This window comes from Microcaecilia unicolor, chromosome 5, assembly GCF_901765095.1.
Source record: "Microcaecilia unicolor chromosome 5, aMicUni1.1, whole genome shotgun sequence".
In the NCBI taxonomy this organism is placed as follows: domain Eukaryota; kingdom Metazoa; phylum Chordata; class Amphibia; order Gymnophiona; family Siphonopidae; genus Microcaecilia; species Microcaecilia unicolor.
Window position 1 is genome coordinate 122,994,651 of NC_044035.1, and position 21,222 is coordinate 123,015,872.

Below are 21,222 nucleotides of genomic sequence, written 5' to 3' on the forward strand. Positions count from 1 at the left end.
ATTCCTTTGAAAACTGTCTCAAATTTCCTCCTCTCTGTCTATATCATTTAATGCTGCTTTATTCGATTGCAAAGCAACATGACACTGAAATCCTTCTTGCTTTGTACACTAGTCACATCATTTTGAAAAAAAACAACAACCCCTCACTCTTTGGGGTTGTCCGCCTTTGTCAACTCTGTGAATCAATTTCCTTCTGTGGTATAAACTTCATTCCATCTTGTAGGGCTGTGAGGGATGTTTTGAAATGTTTTGAAAATAACAATATAAACTGTGGTGAATTACATAACTCTTTATGTGGTTTGATATACATTTGAATACATGGCTGCAGAAATTTGTCCATAGTGAAAGCTATTTACCACAGATTTTTCCAAAGATAAATATTTTGTACATGGGCTGATTTAAAACACATGTGGTAAGGCTTATCATATGTTAGTATAATGGCTCCTAGAAATTTATTTTATTTTTTTTTGTATGCAGCCTCTTTTTTGGTACTTTTTATGGATTAGGGCCTTGCTCAAGTTTCACGGGCTGTTTGCAAAATTTGGTATGAATTCTCTGATGGAGGGAAGAAGGAATTCTTCAGTTCAGGGCTCAAGGTAGACTACTGCCAGTCCAAGGAGTCACCAGACCAAACAATGATATTTTAAAACAGAAGTCTTTACCAAGTAAAAGTTTCTTTAAACAGCACACATGATAAAAGACAAAGTGGCTGCTTCTCATAAAACATGTGTAACAACACAACAGGGATTGCATTCTCTCTTTCATATACTTCTCAGGCATCCTCCTTCAGTTCTTTTGGACACTGGGTACCTCTGGACTTCTACTGGACTCCCTGGCTCCCAAAGACCATTTTGGTTTATACACAAACCCCAAACATATGTAGAGACCTGTAAGAGTCTCCTTTAGGTAGACAGCATAGACCTCAAGTGGCTCTACTAAGATATTGTACTTTCACTTGTTAATACTCCATTGTGTCCAGCAGAAAAGTAATGATCTGTTGACCAGTGAGGTAATACCCATTTTGAAAGGGAACTGGGATTGGTATAAAATGCCAGCCCTGTTTGAATTCTTAGTCTTTAACTTCTGCTTACTTGGCTATTGTACCACATAGTCAGGGTGACAGTCATTGGCTTAGAATCCCTGGCCGCTGTACTGTTTCTGTGAGGGGATCAAGGACTTTGGCTAGTCCAGCTACAGTGCCGTACGGAGCAAATACAGTATGTGGTGAGATTTCCGCACTTGCTCTGAGGTATGATCTAAGGAGAAGGAGAGAAGGGTTGAGCAGTTGGAGAAGAAGCAGAACAACAGAGGACAATGGTTCTGAAAAAAAAACACGAGAGGACTACAAGAGAAGAATCATGCAGTAAAGATAAATGGCAGCAGTGACCACCTCTGGATTTAAACCAGCTCTGAAGGTGTACAAGAGAAAGAAGAGCCTCATATGAGTGGAGAATTCTAAAATAAAAATAAGTTACTGTAAATGTTTGCTATTATTTTTGCTCTCTGCTTATTTTTTGCTATTGTTGTGGCTTTGTCCTTTTTACTTACAGACTCCATTTTAAGTAACCTGTTGGTTCAGAACCCTAATTCTGGACTAGACTGAGTTATTGAGTGCCAGAGGAGAATGCAGAGTGTGGATTGCTTTGTCAGTGGCCACTCAGTGATACTGGTCCTGGTACAGTTGTTGCATAAATCTTCTGGACTATGATGAAATATGACTGGAGGAGAGGAATGATTTGAATAGACAAAGAGGAAGCCACTGCTTGCCCTGGGATTGGTAGCATGGAATGTTGCTACTATTTAGGTTTCTGTCAGGTACTTGTGACCTGAATTGGCCATTGTTGGAAGCAGGATACTGGGCTATATGGACCACTGGTCTGATCCAGAAAGGCTATTTTTATGTTCTTATATTATGTTATATATCAGGAGAGTGTAGCTTACTGGCATACTACTCACCATAGATCAATAACACAGAATCACAGACCAGACGGACCATATAGGTCTTTATCTGCCATCATCTACTATGTTACATTACTATCCTGCTTATAATCGAACGAGAAAAACGCCCAAGTTCCGACCTAAATCGGGAGATGGACGTTTATCTCACAAAAACGAATAACACGGTATAATTGAAAGCCGAACTTGGACGTTTTCAACTGCACTCCATCGCGGAAGCGTACAAAGTTGACAGGGGCGTGTCGTAGGTGTGGTGAAGGCGGGACTGGGGCATGGTTATCACCCGAACAGAGATGGGCGCCTTTTGCCGATAATGGAAAAAAAGTATGCGTTTGTAGCTAGAATTTAGGGCACTTTTCCTGGACCCTGTTTTTTCACAAATAAGGCCCCAAAAAGTGCCCTAAATGACCAGATTACCACGAGAGGGAATCGGGGATGACCTCCCCTGACTCCCCCAGTGGTCACTAACCCCCTCCCACCACAAAAAATGATGTTTCACAACTTTTTATTTTCACCCTCAAATGTCATACCCACCTCCCTGGCAGCAGTATGCAGGTCCCTGGAGCAGTTGTTAGGGGGTGCAGTGGACTTCAGGCAGGTGGACCCAGGCCCATCCCCCCCTACCTGTTACAATTGTGCTGCTTAATGCTTAGTCGTCCAACCCCCCCAAAACCCACTGTACCCACATGTAGGTGCCCCCCTTCACCCCTTAGGGCTATAGTAATGGTGTAGACTTGTGGGCAGTGGGTTTTGAGGGGGATTTGGGGGGCTCAACACACAAGGGAAGGGTGCTATGCACCTGGGAGCTCGTTTACCTTTTTTTTTTTTTTTTTTGTAAAAGTGCCCCCTAGGGTGCCCGGTTGGTGTCCTGGCATGTGAGGGGGACCAGTGCACTACGAATCCTGGCCCCTCCCACAAACAAATGCCTTGGATTTATTCGTTTTTGAGCTGGGCGCTGTCATTTTCCATTATCGCTGAAAAGCAAAAACGCCCAGCTCACAAATTGTCGAATAAAACATGGACGTCTATTTTTTTCGAAAATACGGTTCGGTCCACCCCTTCACGGACCCGTTCTCGGAGATAAACGCCCATGGAGATAGACGGGGCTCATTTTCAAAGCAGATGGATGTCTCAAAATGCCTAAAAAAAATCCATCTGCACATGATTGGCACCACAAATTGGCATTTACGCAAATAAGTGTAGGTGCTATTCTATAACATAGGTGCTAAAGTTGCTTACCCATGGATTCTATATAGCATGTCCTCTCCAAAATCCAAGTATATTCAGTAACAACACATATAACTTAATTTGTTTAACAAGCCAATCAGCGTTGTTAACAGCACTTGACAAGCAATTGGAAATAATTAGAATTTACACGCATAACTTGCTAAGTGCATTCTGCAAAGCACTGCACCTAAATTCTAATGCGTGCAGGCTTATAGGGGTGTGGTTATGGGCGTTCCAAAATTTACATGCATAGTTATAGAATATGGCCCAATGTGCCTAAATACCCAGTGTACCTGAATGTAACTCACCTTGAACTACTACTGAAAAAGGTGTGAGCAAAATCCAAATAAATTATTAAATACATCTGCGCGCCGGGATTTATGCTGCATTTTCATTGGTGTAAATGGAGGTGCATAGTTGTAGGCACTAGGATATCACTTAAGCATATTCTATATACCGCACCTAAATATAGGTGCTACTTATAGAATACGCTTAGGCGGAAATGTTTTCTGCGCAGATTTTCTAGGTACCATGTATAGAATCTGGCCCTTAGTGCCTAAGTGGAAGGGGGCGTAAACATGAGTGGAGTATGGGCAGGTTATGGGCGTGTCTCTGAGACAGCCACGTAACTTATAGAATGCTATAAGTTAAGCACACTTCAGGGCTCAATTAGACGCCAACAGTTATAACTGCCATTGAATTGGCATAACGGTTGACACCTAACTTTGTGTGTGCCAATGCCAACTTAAACTAATATTCTATAACAGAATCTTGGTGCCAAGATGGAATTCTAGAATTGGTGCTGAGTATGGAACTGGGGCACTAAAATCTTGGTGCCAATTTATAGAATTGCCACCTTAGTACATAGGCCCTCTATATTTGCACTTTGGTACATATGTTAAATGGAAAATGCACAAATAAAAAGAAATGGAAAAACAATAAGATTACAAAACTCATGCTGAAATTGATTTCTGAAGGAGAATTTTAACTTAAGTCACTATTAGCGGTGTCTCTCTTTTGGGGACAAGTTGTGTTTTCCACATCTACTAGAAAATTTCTAGTATAAAAATCAAACTTTTTGTGAATATATTGGAAACAGTAATAATAAATGGTCAGAGCATTTGGATTTCAGAAAATCCACTGGACATATCTCACCCTCCCTCAGCAGCATGATGGTTCCTGGGTTCTAAAATTTCTTTTGCTGACATTGGCTTTGAGCTAAAAACTGAAGTTTTATTTCACTGAATTTGTGTAATGCCATAAACTGAACTGAATGACATGAGCTGCTGGACATATTCCCCAAACAAAAACACTTCGCTGTAATGGAGTTATATCATGCAGACCAGTTCTGAATTTGATTAGAAGAATTTGAAGATATTATGTTTCAGAAACAAGTCGTCTGGTCTTTCAAAAAGGAAGGCTTCTTTATGCTTAACCTCAGCATGACACACTATAACAATATTCTTAATACAACCCAATGCCCCCCAAATAATGATGTGCGGAGTCCTGGTTCCTGAGGGATATTGTGTGGTCTTCTCTTTAATAAGAAATATGATATTCCCCTCCTAAAGATAAATACAGCACTGTAAATAGAACTACAGTATCACTGGACCTCAAAGAATCTTTAATGTTCTTGCATTCGTAAGTTGGAAGTGATGGTTTTAAGAAATGTTGTATTCTTTTTTACATATAGTCAAAGCAAAATACATGTTCAGTTTAATTGGAATCTACTAGCTAGAATGTAACAACATGAGAAATAGCCAGCATACATTATACAAATACATACATTATCCCCCACATTTTATATAGGTTCTACAAATTTGAGTGCGGATCCCATGTCTGTGTGCAAATGAATTAATGAGCTGTTAACAATCAAATTGGTATTAATTGGAGCTCATGTGAGTTTACACACGGATCTGCCCTGTGCCCTATTCTATATGTGCACCCAAATTTTATAGAGCGCAACTCAAAGGGGGTGTGGCAATGGGAGGGGCATACTTGGGTCAGGGTCATTCCCAGAAACTGGGCACAATATTATAGAATAGGATCATTTACGGGTCCAACTGCCATTAGTTGCATGCCAGCTTTTATACTAGGTTTCAGCAGGAGTAAGTACCACGCCCAAAGTGAGGAATGAGATCCACGCTAAAGTAGTATTCTATAAAGGGTGCTCTGCAAACACCACCCCTTGCAGAATACCAGTTCAGCATGGATGTTCCCAGTGCTTCAAAAAACCAAAGAAGGCGTGGGAAGTGGACCAATAACTCCAGAGACTGGGACAACTGATTTGAACAAGAAATATTTTATTAAGGACTCGACACAGATCTATGTTTCGGCCACAGGCCTGCCTCAGGAGTCTCAAATTGTTCAGAAAAAACTATTGTTCTCAGCGCTTAACATTGGCTGCCATTGCTAGAATTCCCTTCTATCTGTCTCAAGGTAATTAAGGAGCTGTTTGACTTGAGAATGGTCAAATGAAGCTGGTAATTGTAATGAGCTTGACAGTCATGTTCCAATAGACCTAATCAAGATTTTTTTTATGCTTCCTACGAGTTGAGCCCTCCTTATCCTCCATCCCAGGTTTGGGGATAATTCCAACATGCTGCCAGGCTCCACATAGTCAAGGGCTTCTGTTTACTATGAAGCGTTAATGCAGTAATACTCGTTGAACATCAAAATTTAGCAATTGATGGCCAGTAAAATCACATTACTGAGCACGTCGGTAATGCTCTCTTAAGTGTCACTAATAAACTAATTTTCTTTCTGGTGCCCTGTTAACAATACTAGCAACACGTTCATACATTACCAGTGGCCAAGATGTACATTAATGGCCACAGTAACATGCATAACTAACGCAAACATAGGATTTACTCAAATCCTGAATTTACTATGGGGTATAAAAATGCATTCAAAATGCAGGGGAATGCTCATTTTTAATACACTTTAATATATAGTCCCCTAAGAAAACATAAAAGCAACTCTCTTGAAGTAACAAGGCATATCTTTAAAAAAAAAATCAGTGTAGTTCATTATTAAACTGGGGGTCTTGATTTATGAAACACATTGGGATACTATATTGGTTAGGGTTACCATATGTCCGGATTTACCCGGACATGTCCTCTTTTTGAGGACATGTCCGGGCGTCCGGACGGGTTTTGCCAGTCCGCCTGTTTGTCCGGATTTCTGGACAAACGAGCGGGCGAGCCTATCTTAGCCTCCCCTTCCCTTACTTACTATCTACTGCCCTGGTGGTCTAGTGACCTCTTCGGGGCAGGAAAGAGCCCCCTCTTTCCTGCCCAGAGCACTACCCTTGCCCTGCATCCTGTTGCTGTGACAGTCTCTGGATTCAAAATGGCTGCCGAAGGCGACATTGAAGAGGTGGGCTTTGAGCAAGGATTTGAAGATGGACAGGGAGGGGGCTTGGCGTATGGGCCACCCCCTCCCCTCCCTGTAGCCTAACATCAGCCCTGTCCTGACCTGTACCCGCCATGGTCTGGTATCTTCCCCTCCCCCAAGCGAAAGCACACCAGCATTATATATAAGACCTTTTGGGCCCTGTTTACTAAGCCGTGCTAGCGACGCATTAGCATTTTTAGTGCATGCTAACTGTGCAGATACCCATAATATTCCTATGGGCATAGTAAGTAAGGGGAGGGGAGGGGAGGAGAGGGGATGGGGGGGGGTGGGGGGCAGAGGAGGGGAATATGTGACGGGGGCGGGGTGAGGATGTGAAAGGATGTGAAAATAAGAGGACAAAATATGGTAACCCTAATATTGGTGACATTTACCGGAACCAGTTTTCAACAATACCTGACTTCCAGAATAGCAGAATCAAACTTATCTCTCCATGAAAACAAACCAGTAAACCAATCCTGCAGTCTAAAGGTAAGGCCAGTTACAACTCAGAGAGGAGAGAAGGGAAGGTACTGTGCTATATTTTCCATCCTATTGATGTTACTCTTCTTCCAAAAGCCAGAGGTCAAATGAAATGTTTTGCAGATTCAGAGAGTTATAACCCAGGCCTAGCTATCATAGTCCTGATAGAGGAAGCATTAAATATCATGAAATGTGATAACAGACCAAGAAAATGTGGCAAAAATACACAGAAACTGTCCCTTTTGAGCATTATTAGATTGATTAAAAATAGTTTCCAAGTGCATTTTGATCTATGCACATATTACACCCTATGAACTATAGAAGGAGATCTGCTTTGATACAATGCAAGTACTAAAAAAACCCATACTATTAGTACATTTGAGAGATTTTGATCATAGTCAACATACCCCTGTTTATGAGAATAGGTCATTCCTGACATGGTATGCCCAAAGCTAACCATTTAGAAATCAGTGGTATAGCCAGACCTGACATTTTGGGTGGGCCCAGAGCTAATATGGGTGGGCACTATGTATACAGGTATAGGGATACTACAAAATAATGCCCTTTCACTTGATGATGGATTTCTAAGCAGTCTGCCCAACAGATACCCTGCATCAACATAAACCACATACATACTTAATGGAAAAAACACAATATTTTAAAATATAGTTACATTATCCCATATCTTAAACTTGACCAGACATAAGTATACTATATAATGACAAACAACTCAACATGACAAGATCCTGCAATATAATTACATCAATGGCATATATCCTTCAAATTTTGCTTTATCACATATGTAAATACCTGATTAAGCAAAACAGTCTTTTCCCCTTCCTTGCAGCTTTTAATAGGAAAAACATGAACTCTGGTAGCACCTCAATAATAGCAACACAAAATCCATTCACTACCAGGTACTTTGCGAAGTAACACTAAATCCTCCAAAGGATTAGCGCCTATGCTGCAAACCTTAACACCAGTTCCAATAACAGTACCTTTAAAAAGGCAGCAGTGAATATATACAACAGCAATATGTATCCTATTGGAAAAGCCAGACTCATAGATCCCCACACAAACCATATGCCAGCAGAATCTCTCACCTACTAGGTCACTTGCAGAACACAGATTAACCCTTATCAATTACAGAATAAAGGACCAAAAATTAGAAATTGTCCTGTAGCCCAGCATCAGCCCTTTCCTACCCAACCCCATAGCCCAGCATCAGTCTTTCCCTTCCCTACCCACCCATCTGTACCCGTAGCCCAGCATCAGCCTTGCCCTTCTCTCCCCCACCATCCATCCCATAGGTAAGCATCAGCCCTACCCTACTACTACTACTACTACTACTTAACATTTCTAAAGCGCTGCCCGGGTTACGCAGCGCTTTACAATTTAACAAAGAAGGACAGTCCCTGCTCAAAGGAGCTTACAATCTAAAGGACAAAAAGTGCAGTCAATCAAATTGGGGCAGTCTAGATTTCCTGAATGGAGTATGGTTAGGTGCCGAAGGCGACATTGAAGAGGTGGGCTTTGAGCAAGGATTTGAAGATGGGCAGGGAGGGGGCTTGGCGTATGGGCCACCCCCTCCCCTCCCTGTAGCCTAACATCAGCCCTGTCCTGACCCGTACCCGCCATGGTCTGGTATCTTCCCCTCCCCTAACCGAAAGCACACCAGCATTATATATAAGACCTTTTGGGCCCTGTTTACTAAGCCGTGCTAAGACGCATTAGCATTTTTAGTGCACGCTAACTGTGCAGATACCCATAATATTCCTAAGGGCATCTACATGATTAGCGAGTGCTAATTTTTTCATATGCTAAAAATGCTAGCGCATCTTAGTAAACAGGGCCCTTAGTTTTTTTTAATGACTTGGGCACTGCAAGAGCACACATCCACCGAGAAACCCTCCTACATAAAGTTTAAAACTATTTTTTTTTTAAGCTAGGCACTGCAGATACAATATCCACCGAAAAACTCAGAACATGAAAATATATAACTTTTTAAAATTTTAACTTGGGCACTATTTACATTTAGTTTTGGTCGGTTTCTGGGTGAGGATGGGATGGGCTCTTCACTACCTAAAGAAAAAAAAAAGGTATATTTAATGATTAAATATACCTTTTGTACCCTAGGCAGTGAAAAGCCCACCCCCATGCAGAAGCTCACAGGCACAAAGCATTACACTGACTTTCCACATGTTAAAATTATTATTATTTTTTTAACCTGGGTAGCTGGGCTTCGGTGGTGGTGCAGACTCAGAGAGCTCAGCACACACTGTTTTCCGCTCCGTGTATGCTGTTGTGAGGCCATGGAGGAGTGCTCAGGCCTGGGGTGGGGTGGTGGGGGGGAGGGAGGAAAGGCTGATCTTTCCAGCACTTCAGGGCACAGAGTAAGGAACCGTTGTGCTGCATGATACTGACTGCAGCCGCCAGATTTCCCCATGCAGCACTGTGGTGCCGTTATGCCCACATAGTGGGGGTTGGGGGGAGAGCATGGCAAAGCAGCAGAGTCACGGATGGAGGTGATGAGCGACAGTAGCAGTGCCGGAGTGCAGCTGCAGCGCTATGGCTTACAACTTCCAGATCAGGACCCGTCCAAGTACAACCCACCCACACTAAAAAAAAAAAATAAAACAAATTTAGGCACAATTGGCAGGCTAGGTGACTCGGATAAAGAGCTTCGGAGAGCTGCCAGCTGCCTGGGGCCCACCCAGGCCCACCTGTAGCTACAACCCAGTTAGAAATTTGACTTCAACTGGAGGCCATTGATAAGCTTCAAGCTAATGGCCCAATTAATGAAGATGCTTATACTGTCACAGTATCTTTCATCAAACACTTCAACCATGATGACACATGGATACCTTATAAGGGTATCAGTAAACATGATGAATCAACAAACATATAGGGACAATTCTACAACTGGACACCTCCATTAAGATGCAAAAGGATGTGCGGTGGTTGCCTATTATACAATGGCATCTGGGTGCTCAGCTTCTGTTGTAGAATGCTAACTTAATACAGTACTGGTGTAATTAACATTTCTGTGCCTGTTTACACCAGCTATATAGCTGGCACTACTATGGGTATGTAAATACAGCAGGGATACATGTAACTTACAGACTTCTGTAATTTATGTATGGAAGTGGGAGCCCTGACCATGTTCCATCCATGTATACAACCCCTTGCATTTTGTCATGTCCCCTACCTCAACGCAAGTGGCGTCCTCGGGCTGCGCAGGGTCCCGTCGACACGCACACTTGACTGGCACAGCCCTGAGCTATGTGTGTGTAGTTCTTCTCTGGCTGTAGACTCCTTGATTGCTCTGCTTCCACCCACCTGGGTCTGCTCTTCCTCTGCCTGGCTTCCCTTGCTCCTCTCCTATTGGTCTACTGGTTCCTCCTTCCCCTTATCCTATGGCTGCTCTTGTCCTATGGCTGTGCCCCTTCTCCATGCTGATATTAGATGCCAGCAGTTTATCAGCTGAGCTCTCCCTAGACTCCTTGCTTGGGCTTCTACTTTGGTAGGTGTTACTTGCTCAGTAGTGTGCTTCTTTCTCTACTTTGTTCTTCGTTGCTGACTCTGCATGTACCTGGATTACTCTCGTGTCTGCTGCCTGCCTACTGACCTTGCCTGTACCTGGATTACTCTTGTGTCTGCTGCCTGCCTACTGACTCTGCCTGTACCTGGATTACTCTGTCTGCTGCCTGCCTACTGACCTTGCCTGTACCTGAATTACTCTTGTGTCTGCTGCCTGCCTACTGACTCTGCCTGTACCTGGATTATTCTTGTGTCTGCTGCCTGCCTACTTACTCTGCCTGTACCTGGATTACTCTTGTGTCTGCTGCCTGCCTACTGACCTTACCTGTACCTGGATTACTCTCGTACCCGCTGCCTGCCTACTGACTGCCTGTACCTGGATCACTCTCTTGCCTACTGCCTGTCTACTGACCTTGCCTGTATCTGAATTACTCTCGTGTCTGCTACCTGCCTACTGACTCTGCCTGTACCTGGATTATTCTTGTGTCTGCTGCCTGCCTACTTACTCTGCCTGTACCTGGATTACTCTCGTACCCGCTGCCTGCCTACTGACTGCCTGTACCTGGATCACTCTCTTGCCTGCTGCCTGTCTGGCCGTCACGTTCATCATTCTGCTTCCTGCTCCATCTCGTAAGCCCTGCAGGCCTCCGCACCTAGGGGCTCAACCTCTGGGGAACGGCGGTCAGCGCAGGTGAAACCTGGGGTTGTCCAGCCGCCAAGCATAACCTAGTCCGAGTACCAGGCTCGGCAGAGCTCTACTTGGTACAAGAACTCACAGGTCTGACACATTTACGAGTTATGTAAGTTAAATGTGACATTACAAAATAGTACTTAGATGCCCTGCTGGCACTTGTGTGGGTATGTACTTATGCTCATAAGTACTATTATTCTATTCATTTATGTGCACGATGGGCATGTAAATGCAGGCACTTAGTTTATAGAATTGCCCTTATCCCCCAGATTTTATATAGCACGCCTAGCGTTCCGTGCCACAATTCAAGCGGATTCTATAACAGTGTGCACAACTTAATTGGCTTAACAAGGTAATCAGCGTTAACAACACTTAACATGCAATAATGAGCACTAATTGGCAAGGCGCCATATATAGAATCTCCCCCATAGGGCTAGATTCTATAAATGGCATTGAAAAAATTGTCACTGAAAAAACATTCTGAGTGCCATTCGATAAGCTGTACTTAAAGTTAGACACAGTTTATAGACTAGCGCTTAAGCCCTGGGGGACGCACTTAAATTTAGGCACATCCATTTGCACCAATGAAAACGCGGTGCAAATGCTTGTGCCTAAATTTAGGTGTGGAGCCCCCTTATTTCATAATAGCTCGTGTAACCAAAAATCACGCTCGTGATCCGCCTCAAATCGCCCATAACCCTCTCATTTCCATGCCCCCTTTTTCAGGACGTGTACAATTTAAGATGTATGAACGCACCTAAATGTACATGCATACATCTTAATTTATTCCAATTAGAGCCAATAAAAGCTTGTTAAAAAGCTAATTTGCTCTAATTGGCTAATTATTCAATTTATTAAGAATTAGAGGGATAATGTTTTTGCTGAACAAACTAGCACTAATAGTAACATCAATAGGCATATATACCTATGAGAATCCAAAACCTCTATCAATGTGTGACACATTCCAATCTCAGGATGTGACTACCATGACCTCTATCTATGTAGTGGCTGATGGCCCTGACCTTCTACTCAGCTACTAGACTGTCACTGTAATCTTACAGGTTGGTATGACCATAACAAAGACATACTATTGTGTTTCAGGGAACTGGAAAACTAAAAGTCAAGTAAATCAAATCTACCCAACCTCTATCTCTGCTGTACAGGTAAATTCCCTTTCTACTTCCAGAAACTTGTGGAGGTAAAACTTGCATGAACACGAAGCATTTGACATAATAAGAAGTGTTAGTGAATCAACCCTGAGGGTCTCCCCAAGCATGGTTACCCAGCTGTGTGTTGATGTCCATTGATGCTCACACATCATCCCCATAGTGAATGACATCATTATGGATTTGAATATTGCACAGTTCTTCTCAAAGTTAGACCTGCAGATTGGCTATGACCTGCTTGAACTTCATCCAATGATGATATCCTAGTATATGGCAGTACAGCTAGCTCATTTTCAACTCTAGGGACACAATAGCAATTTAAATTGACTAAAACATTAATATAACCATCGTGAGTATATGTTCTCCAAAAATGGAGTGTCACCTGATCCATGAAATAGCACTGAAAAGACTCCTACCATGCCTTCAAAGTTTGGTGAGACTTGGAAAATATTGTGGCACATTCATCCCCATCCTTGATATGATAACTTACACATACATTTCTACCTCTAAATAGAAGTCAGTAGCAGGCATTTTCTCACTTTTGCTCTATGTAGATAAGATGTCTCTTTAGGGAGGCTGAAGGAATTCTACGACACGAAGCAGATGCCTGGAGAAAGTATAACAGATTATGCCTGCAGTCTACAAAAGAAAGCTGCAAGAATGCTAGCAAGAAAAGTTACCTGCATGAGAGACCATGAAGCCATGGTCAAAGAGAAATTTGCCTCTGGTTTAAGAGTACACACAAGGGGAGAGGCATGTGCACAGGCCCAACAAGGAATACAGAAAAAGTAGAACCAAATCATGAGGGTCCAATAAATAGCTGTATTCAGTGAAATCAGCACTTAACTGGCCAGGTTAACTACATACACAGGACTGCATAAAAAAGTCAGTCCTATCTTTATGTGATAATCAATAACCGATTAAGTGCTAAATATCGCACTTAACTGGCTGATGTTTAGTATACAGCTGTCTGGTTTTGCAGATCAGTCAGCTTTGTATATATAACTTATTCCCTTATTTATGATCTAGAAGGCCAATTAGCTAGCTTGTGTCTTCTTGGTCTTCTCATAGACCATAGACAGGCTTGCTTAGCCCTAGTAATGGGCCATAAACTTTAACTTTAACAAGTGTCTGTGTGTTTGCTTCAAACAGGCTCTAAACAACACAGGGACATCTTCAGTGAAGGACAAGTATGAGTGAAAAGTATTCGAGGGAAGGAGGTTACAAAGGGCAAATGATGAATAACTGAGAAAAATACCAAAGAAACAGAATTATGTGAAGGTGACCTTAGAGGTCAGAGTTGAATAATACCAGATAAGTAAGAAAGAAAATATAAGGCATTAAATGATTGGAGAAAATTAAGCTTCAGTATTCTGTAAAAGCACATTTTGTACGAGTCAGAGTCTGATAGCTTCCAAAGAAAACACACAGAGAAATTTTATTTTCCTTAAACTGAAATTTGGATTGATATAAATAAGAATTCAATTTTCTGTAATACTGGGCTAAAAGAATTTTTATTGTAACCATTTATTTACTCTAATAAATTTTAGCATTATTATAAAAGAGAAAAACTGAACTCTAAAGTGTTTTTCCTTTGCCAGAAGGGCTTTTTTTCAGTCTTTTCTGAAGTTGTTCAGCTTCCCCCCCCCCCACCACCACCACCTTAGAAGCAAGAGGGAGTGTCCTATACACTATATTTTAGCTGGTGTCCGGACATGACCTGCCATTGAATTTCTAGGCTTAATGCTGGTGATCAGGTCTGTTTTATTAACATAACAACACTTGTTAAGTTAATAAAACAGACCTGATAGCCAGTATTAAGCCACTTATAGAATAATCTCTCAATGACACAAAATCTTGTGATACTTCCAATATACAATGGGTTTAGCAGCATACAACAAAAATAGTTATATTAAGCTAATGCATCATAAAAAGAAATTAAATTGTCATCATTCATAAGATGTGAGATCATTAGACTGGTGTCAAGAACTAGAACTGATTGTAACCTTTGGTATAAGCTTAATAACACATGTTAACATCTTTGCATCCTGAAACAGTAATTGAAGAATAAACATTGTACAACAAATATTTATTATTTATGCACATTTATACCCCACTTTTTTCCACAAGTATGCAGACTCAAAGTGGCTTACAATGTACTGATAAGGCTATCGCCAGACCACTGGTATACAATTACAATTACTTGGAAGAGGAGAGAAGGAACAGGGTAAGAAGAAAATGGAAAAGGGTAAGAGAGACTAAAAAAGGTCAATGGACATGCTATTAGGAAGGACTGTAGGTAATATGTGGAAGTTCTGAAATTGGCTTTCCGAGATAGGCTGGTCTTAGGTAGATTCCAGATTCTGAGATGGTTCAGAGTGGCTTGAACAGCTATCGGCAAGGCAATCCATGATGGGGAGCGGTTGTAATACCCATCTAGACCAGGAGAAATAAGCATGGCACGATTAGAACCGATTGAGGCAGGAAGAGATGTGAAGTGGCCAGACTGTTGCAAATGATGTTGAAATCTGCTTCTTAACCGTCCACACCAGCTCCCAAGACGATTGATGCAGCGACCAGGAGAGGTAGTTCTAAAAGGCCCAACGGCACTGCTGTAATGATCAACAGTTGGTGAACGGGTAGGAGCGAACTAGCGGCAGGCTGAGTACCAGGAGGCGCAGACAAAGTATAATCAGTAGCCCAACTTTCTGTAAATAGTGCCCAAAGTTAGGTGTACAATTGGGTGCGCAGTGATAGAATAGGGCCAGTTACCTGCATAATATAATTAACTGGCACTAAATTGGTGATAAATACTAATTGGTGTTAACAAGCACTAATTTGCCATTGCACACACTGAAGACTTACACCCCTATACTATAAATAGCGCATCTAAATTCTCTTGCACGTATATGCAAAGGGGATAATAGTGGGTAGGTTATGGAAATTGAATAGAATTAGATCCTTTTCCCTCATCCAATTCTTCAGAATAATTGGGCAAGCATTGAACCTATCACAACTGGACTACTGCAATGCATATTACCTAGGGAATCTTTAATAAAAAAAATGCAAACTACCTTAAACATGTGACTATGTTGAGAGCTTCAAAGTTCGACAGAGCTTCTCCCTTACTTTCCAAACTACACTGGCTTCCAATCAAAGCTAGAATAATCATCAAAAACTGCACATTAATTTACAAAATAATACATGCTTTTGCACCTGAATAAATGCTGGATTTAATTGATTTACCAGCTTGAAATGCATCCATAAAATTCACAAAATACCTTATACTTCATTATCCTAACTATAAAAACTACAACTTCAAGTCTATATTATGCGAAGATTTCTCTCATATAGGCACTAAATGGTGGAATGATTTACCAGGTGAAATTAAATGAATTTCTAACTATTTAATATTCCAAAAATTTCTGAAAACATTTCTCTTTGAGAAATTCCTGAAATAAGTATGTTATCTATCGAATTCTAGTATTTCTGTAAAAGCCTATGAACACTAGCTAAGTTGCTTTAATGGATCGATCTTTGCATCATTATTTATATCAGCTTTTACTTAACTGTTGTAAGCCACACAGAGCTGAATAATTGGTATTCGGATTATGTGGGATATAAGAACCAAAATAAATAAATAAATAATATGGGAGGGACATGAGTGAGTCAGGGGTGTTCCGACTATTCTCGTGTGCACTTTATAGAATACTTCTATTTATGCGTCACCATTCATGGCAGCCGCAGACATGGCATAAGCGGTCACGCTTAAAGCGTGGCGCATAACTGTGGACTTATGCTAGTATTCTATAAGAGATTTAGCACGCAACTCTGCCATTATAGAATACTAGCTTAGTGCCCAGCTTTTTGGTGCCTAACGTTTAGCAATCTATATTAAATTTACTCCAAAATGGCGTCCTATGAGCAAAGTTAATTTATTGGCTGTATTATTTGAATAATATCTTGTATGAAAACTGTCATGCTATATTTCATCACATTGCTCTAACTCCTTAATTTAGATAGCTATTGTAATTTGTGTTATATTCAGTACATTATTATGTTTTATTCTCTTATTGTTTGTTTGTAAGCCATATTGAACTTGAGCCTATTTCAGACTAATGTGAGGTATAAATGTCATGATTGAATGAATGAATAAATAAATAAATAAATAAATGTCCTGTGATGTTAGTTGATGGTAACAGAACTTATACACCCAGCACAGAACCTTTGCAAGTATAGAAAGACTCCAGAACTGCGCTAATGAAGGCATACAACAAGATGTGTGATTTAAACAAAAAGTTGTTACAGCACTGATGACTAATTACTATTAATGGCTTCCTCTTTTTTTTAGAATAAATCACATATTGAGCTGGTGTTTCATGATGTCTTAAGTAGTCTGCGAACAAGGGATATTTATAAATGAATGTCTAAAATTGGGAAGAGAGTTTAAAAAAAATACTAAAAACAGCTTTATATTTCCTTTGTCAAAAGTTTAAGTTTAAGAGAGGAAGGGAGTTTTTCATCCCATACGGTTTTCTCATCTAGTTGATGAGTTTTTACGTTGGGGGTTTTTTCTCTATTCTCTCTTAAACAGAACCTATGATAGTATTCTACTCCCATGTATGCAAGGGATTGACAATATTCTTGCAGAGTCCCTTGCTGGGAGATTTGAGGTTCGTTTTGTTAAGATTTAATAGCCTTAAGGGTGAATCTATTTGTTTTTCACCAATTTAAAGGGACACCTCCATACTATCAGTATACATAAGAGTCAAACTCCTTTATTTGGGTTGATATATATTATATTGGGTTTGCCTTCTCCCATACTAGTTAGACTTTGTCAAAAGTATAAATAAATTATAACTTGAATGACATAAAGGTTGTGACACATCAGAAGAATAATTGCAGCAGTGTATAGAAATAGATTCCTCGTTTAACAAATGGATTTATTAATAGAAAAACAAATTGTATACACACAAACAGCCCGCCACAGGCCGTGTTTCGCCCAACAGGGCTGCTTCAGGGGCTATAAAATAATAATAAGACAGTAAATTAAAAAATAATAATAAACAAATAATAACATATATATTGTTTGTACTACATTTATACAGCTGATTTAAAAATAGTATCAAAACATATAACAGTATATAGACACATCATACACAGATATGTGTATAAAATCTATGTGTGATTATATAACACCAGAATCCCAGCATAAATTATATTTAACGTGACATAACTTTGACAAACATACACAATTGGTGGTTTATAGTTTATGCCTTAACTAAAACCATAAAAGCCATAAAATCCATGCACTATGTAATGAATATTGTGAGGATTATTAACATGATATAGTATATAAAATAATATTAAAATAATATTAAGACCATCACAAATAAATAATCTTAAACCTTTCATAGGCATAGTCCAAGTCGGCAAAAGACACCCACCTATACAACACTCTCTTTCTGCTACCTCAAGCACTATAAGCAAATATTTATTTATTTTTTAAGGTTTTAAGTTTGTAAGACATCTGGTTTACTACTACTACTACTACTATTTAGCTTTTCTATAGCGCTACAAGGCATACGCAGCGCTGCACAAACATAGAAGAAAGACAGTCCCTGCTCAAAGAGCTTACAATCTAATAGGGCGTCAACACAGCCAATATAAAAATGTCATTGGTCTTCGCGACATATTATGCTGTAATTTCTCTCTAATTAGTATTAGCAAGGCTTGTAAGCATATTTTGTAAAAGTAGAGCATGTAATCATCAATTAGCACATAATATTTACATAAAGATTTTAACCCTTGTCTTACTAAGGTCAGCATTTTGATTTTCGGCACCCCTGATCAAGCTGTTTTTTTCATATCAAAGCGAGCTCTCTTATATGTGAGTAATCTATACATGTATCATATTTGTTTCACTTTTATCACTCATACATTTCAGTTCATACATATGTTAATGTTTTTTTATTTCCCTATTTATTTATTTAATACAAGTACATTCAACATATATTCACCACACTCTACAGAAAGAGAGTGTTGTATAGGTGGGTGTCTTTTGCCGACTTGGACTATGCCTATGAAAGGTTTAAGATTATTTATTTGTGATGGTCTTAATATTATTTTAATATTATTTTATATACTATATCATGTTAATAATCCTCACAATATTCGTTACATAGTGCATGGATTTTATGGCTTTTATGGTTTTAGTTAAGGCATAAACTATAAACCACCAATTGTGTATGTTTGTCAAAGTTATGTCACGTTAAATATAATTTATGCTGGGATTCTGGTGTTATATAATCACACATAGATTTTATACACATATCTGTGTATGATGTGTCTATATACTGTTATATGTTTTGATACTATTTTTAAATCAGCTGTATAAATGTAGTACAAACAATATATATGTTATTATTTGTTTATTATTATTTTTTAATTTACTATCTTATTATTATTTTATAGCCCCTGAAGCAGCCCTGTTGGGCGAAACACGGCCTGTGTCGGGCTGTTTGTGTGTATACAATTTGTTTTTCTATTAATAAATCCATTTGTTAAACGATCTGCTCTGTTCGTGTTCCATCTTGGAGTTTGCAGACCGTCTGCCTTTGTGCTTTCTTAGAAATAGATTCCTGCCATCGCCAGAATTAAAGTAAAATTGATGTAGCTGTATGTTGTAGAGTTTGTGGATCCCTGATGCAGGCGACTGATGCTGAAACACAGCTGTGCCAGACCACCATGTGATTTTGGGACAATGAATACATTTGTTAGACTTTCATTCTAGTGAATTCTTGAGTGATCTATCGTCCCTTTCCTTGGTTACCACCGTTCCTTTCCATATCTTTGTATCTGTGGAGATTTCACCTCTTGTTTGTTCCTCAGATTAGTTACATTGCCACTTTGAAGACTAAGATGCTTGCCCACTAATGCCCTAGTTCTGTATATGGTGCTCAAAACTGTTCACACAAATATGGGCACGTACCCGTCCTTTGAGATGGGCGCCCCCGTTCGATTATTTCTCTGTCACCTTTGAACCTTAATGCAATATAACTCTGCATTTCTCATTCCGGAAATGACGATTGCCATTATGGAACAATGTAAGCCACATTGAGCCCACAAATAGGTGGGAAAATGTGGGATGCAAATGCAATAAATAAATAAATTAGCAACGATAATTGGGCACTACTAATCAATTATCAGTGCTAACTGGCATTAATCAAAATCTGTGTGCAAATTTTAGGTGCCAGGATCCATGCGTAAATTTTACACACAGATCCAAAAAGGGGGTGCAGCCATGGGAGGGGCATGGTCAGATCATGTGCGTTCCTGGAATTTATGTGCAGTTTTACAGAACAAGGGAGATCTGCACCTAATTTAGGCATGAGAATTTACACCTGGTTTTGCTTGGTATAAATCTTTGCATCTATTAATTGGGAATCGATCCCGCTGTCAAATGCTATTCTATAAACAGTGTCCCACTCAGGGCTCCTTTTACTAAGCAGCAGTAAGCCCAATGCAGGCTTATTGCCCACTATATAAGAAGTAATGCAGGGTTACCGTAGCAGCCTGGCGATACTTCCCACCCCTAGTGCGCCGTCACGTATTTATTTTTGTAGCACTGCCCAGTTACCGCTGGGTTAGTGCTGGAGCCGTTAGTGCCACTTCAATGGGTGGCGGTAAGGGCTCCCCCCGGAATGACCGCGTGGCAAGTGTTTTACTTACCACACGACCATTTCCAGTAGGAAAGCGATCTTCCCTTTTACCAGCTGTGGTAAAAGGGGGCCTCAGCGTGCGTGAAAAACACACGCTGATGCCAGCGCAGGCCCCATTTTGCTGCAGCTTGGTAAAAGGGGCCCACTGAGCGCTGTTTACAGAATAGCGCTTAGTGCTAATTTTTAATCGGCACCATTTATAGAACTGAGTCCTAAGTGACTGATAATGTCAGAAGGTGCATCTCAAGTGCAACCACCCTCCCCCCCCCCAAAAAAAATCTACTCTAGAGCTTCTAAATAACTATAGATTATGGTGTTGAGGTCTGTCTACACAAGAAGATGGAGAGCATCTGAAAGGATAAGAAACTACAGAACAGTTAAGAAAAGCAAGAAGTTGTCTAAAGGGAGAGCCCTGGTATCAGCCAGAAGGGATGTTATAACCCAGGAGATGCACTAATTGATATAAGCACATATAAGTACATAAATAATGCCACACTGGGAAAAGACCAAGGGTCCATCGAGCCCAGCATCCTGTCCACGACAGCGGCCAATCAAGGCCAAGGGCACCTGGCAAGCTTCCCAAACATATGAGCGATAAGGTTCTCCTCAGATGACATAACTTCCAGGATAGATGCAAGATGTCTGGGAGTCCACTCCCTATGAAGCAATAAAAGCAGGGGCGTAGCTACGGGTGGGCCTGGATGGGCCCAGGCCCGCCCAGTTTGGGCTCAGGCCCATCCAGAGAAGACTCCCAACACCTCCGTCACCGACGTGTCTCCTCACACCCTCTCCCACCCACACCGTAGCGCTTCCCTTTAACGCTATTGGCGCTGCCTCCTCACCTCACAGTCTCCATTTTCCACCCCCGCGGCAGCGCTTGCAATTTGCTATCGTTGGCGTGCTGCCACAGCTGACAGACGCAGGGTGACATCCTACTCCGGGACCTTCCCTCTGACGCGTGCGTTCTGCCCTGCGTAAACAGGAAGTTGAATTAGCGCAGCAGAGGGAAGGACCCAGAGCAGGACGTCGTGCCGTGTCTCTCAGC

The 21,222-nt window shown here is 40.8% G+C and overlaps 1 protein-coding gene across 2 annotated transcripts in view; it reads right to left on the reverse strand.

Moving 5' to 3' along the window:
- Positions 1–21,222, reverse strand: part of ZCCHC24 (zinc finger CCHC-type containing 24) — a 303,396-nt gene that overhangs the window by 13,169 nt on the left and 269,005 nt on the right. The window contains exon 4 of one of the 2 annotated variants that reach the window (XM_030203244.1): positions 14,828–14,892. The exons of the other annotated variant lie outside the window; for it this stretch is intronic. Coding sequence (XP_030059104.1) covers positions 14,848–14,892 — 45 coding nt within the window. The 3' untranslated portion in view covers positions 14,828–14,847. Of the gene's footprint in view, positions 1–14,827; positions 14,893–21,222 lie in introns of those variants that run through there. 2 annotated transcript variants of the gene reach the window in all.